This window comes from Cyclopterus lumpus, chromosome 7 (assembly GCF_009769545.1).
Source record: "Cyclopterus lumpus isolate fCycLum1 chromosome 7, fCycLum1.pri, whole genome shotgun sequence".
NCBI classification, from domain to species: Eukaryota; Metazoa; Chordata; class Actinopteri; order Perciformes; family Cyclopteridae; genus Cyclopterus; species Cyclopterus lumpus.
This window is the reverse complement of record NC_046972.1, coordinates 24,183,427-24,185,926: the sequence shown is the minus strand read 5'-3', so window position 1 is coordinate 24,185,926 and position 2,500 is coordinate 24,183,427. Positions and strand designations below refer to the sequence as shown.

General features: G+C 54.4%; 1 protein-coding gene across 2 annotated transcripts in view; it reads left to right on the top strand.

The window, feature by feature from the left end:
* The window catches only part of plcg1 (phospholipase C, gamma 1), a 20,122-nt gene that overhangs the window by 10,009 nt on the left and 7,613 nt on the right, over positions 1 to 2,500 (top strand). For both annotated transcript variants that reach the window (XM_034537546.1, XM_034537544.1), the window contains exons 9-15: positions 235 to 304; positions 395 to 496; positions 1,002 to 1,120; positions 1,229 to 1,314; positions 1,530 to 1,650; positions 1,754 to 1,922; positions 2,334 to 2,456. In XM_034537546.1, coding sequence (XP_034393437.1) covers positions 235 to 304; positions 395 to 496; positions 1,002 to 1,120; positions 1,229 to 1,314; positions 1,530 to 1,650; positions 1,754 to 1,922; positions 2,334 to 2,456 — 790 coding nt within the window. The remainder of the gene's footprint in view (positions 1 to 234; positions 305 to 394; positions 497 to 1,001; positions 1,121 to 1,228; positions 1,315 to 1,529; positions 1,651 to 1,753; positions 1,923 to 2,333; positions 2,457 to 2,500) is intronic.

Genomic DNA, 2,500 nt, shown 5'->3' with positions numbered 1-2,500 from the left:
ATTAAAAGCATTATAAAGAAACAAAGGTTTTGGGTTTGGCTGCAAAGTATTTTTTATTCGTGAGCGTTGAGTCGTTTAGTTGAACCAGGAGAGTCATTTAAAAACTAATCCTTATCGACAACGACGACGTTCTTTTTCTCCGGGTGACCGTGAATAATTACCCATGATGCACCGTGTTTTTAACCGTCGCCGAAGCTCCAGCTTTAAAGACGAGAACGTTCACTTTGTCTGCAGGTTCATCGACAGACCGGAGCAGAGGATCTCCCTGGAGGACTTCAAGGGCTTCCTCCTGGAGTCTCAGAAGGTAATATAGACACACACACACACACACACACACACACACACACACACACACACACACACTCTCAAACCGTGTGTTTCCGTGTGGATTCAGGAGCCGTGGGCCGCCGACAACGACAAAGTTCAGGAGTTCATGCTCGGCTACCTGAAAGACCCCCTGAGAGAAGTGGAGCAGCCTTACTTCCACCAAGACGAGGTACACACACACACACACACACACACACACACACACACACTCTTTCTGGGTCTTTTCGCTCACTAATGGAGAAGAAGAGCATGTCTCCCCCCCCCCCCCCCTGGTGTTGTGGGCGTGAGAAGCTCCTCCCACACAGAGGGAAGGTTACCGACGGCGAGCGCTCCTCCGATAGCGGGGGGGGGGGGGGGGGGGGGGGCTTGTTTGTGGTCGCCGCGGAGCGGGGGATGACTGAAAGAGGGGGATGACTGAAAGAGGGGGATGACTGAAAGAGGAGAGGAAGTCGGTGTCTTTCTGTACAGATGGAGAACGGGTCGGTCCCACTGAGAGGAAACGCCTCAAGAAGAAAACAACGTTGTTTATTTTAGTGTTGACCCACTTGGGGAAATCCGTTAGAGGCCAGAGTGCAGGCGAGGGGGGGTTTGTGTGTGTGGGGGGGGGGGGGGGGGGATTTGGTCCCGGTCCAGACTGTCTGAATGAATTCTGGTTCCTCTCCTCTTGTTCCCAGTACCTGACCTACCTGTTCTCCAAGGAGAACACCATCTGGGACTCCTCCCTGGACCAGGTGTGTCCCGACAACATGAGCAACCCTCTGTCCCACTACTGGATCTCCTCTTCGCACAACACGTAAGGAAAGAAAGAGAGAGAGAGAGAGAGTGTGTGTGTGTGTGTGTGTGTGTGTGTGTGTGTGTGTGTGTGTGTGTGTGTGTTGACGTTCTTATGCTTTATTTTTAGCTACCTGACTGGAGACCAGTTTTCCAGCGAGTCGTCTCTGGAGGCGTACGCTCGCTGTCTGAGGATGGGCTGCCGCTGTATCGAACGTGGGTACACACACACACACACACACACGGACACACACACACCCACACACACTCGCTGTTACATAACAGTGCTGTTTATGGCCCTTTTAAACAAAACCCTCGTCAAGCAGGTTCCCGTGCAGAGGTCCTCCTTCTGCACCGTATACTTACTGTGTGTGTGTGTGTGTGTGTGTGTGTGTGTGTGTGTGTGTGTGTGTGTGTGTGTGTGTCGACAGTGGACTGCTGGGATGGTCCAGATGGAATGCCGGTCATCTACCACGGACACACCCTCACAACGAAAATCAAGTTTTGCGACGTGTTGACCACCATCAAAGAGCACGCCTTCGTCAGCTCCGAGTGAGTCTTCACGAACAGTGTGTGTGTGTGTGTGTGTGTGTGTGTGTGTGTGTGTATAGACACTAAGAGCAGGATTTCCCGTGGTCCCCCCCCCCCCCTGCAGGTTCCCCATCATCCTGTCCATCGAGGACCACTGCAGCATCGTGCAGCAGAGGAACATGGCCACCTACTTCAAGAAGGTGTTTGGGGACATGCTGCTGACCAAGGCGGTGGACATCACGGCCGACGGGCTGCCGTCACCCAACCAGCTGAAGAAGAAGATCCTCATCAAGGTCAGCGCCTCCTCTTCTTCTTCTTCTTCTTCTTCTTCTTCTTCTTGTGTGTGAGCGGGCGCGGTAGTGTGCGTCGGTTCTGATCCTCCTCCTCCTCCTCCTCCTCCTCCTCCTTCCTCCTCTTCCTCCTCCTCCTCTTCTTCCTCCTCTTTCCTCCTCTCTCCTCCTCCTCCTCTCTCCTCCTCTTCCTCCTCCTCTTCCTTCCTCCTCCTCTTCCTTCCTTCCTCCTCCTCCTCCTCCTCTTCCCTCCTCCTCTTCCCTCCTCCTCCTCCTCTTCCTTCCTCCTCTCTCCTGCTCCTCTTCTTCCTTCCTCCTCCTCTTCCTTCCTCCTCTCTCCTGCTCCTCTTCTTCCTTCCTCCTCTCTCCTCCTCCTCCTCCTCCTCCTCCCTCCTCCTCTTCCTCCTCCTGCAGCACAAGAAGCTGGCAGAAGGCAGCGCCTACGAGGAGGTGTCCACCTCCACGCCCTACTCGGAGAACGACATCAGCAACTCCATCAAGAATGGCATCCTGTACCTGGAGGACCCCATTAACCACGTGAGGGGGGGGGAGGGGGAGGGGGCGGGGCTTCATGATTAGAT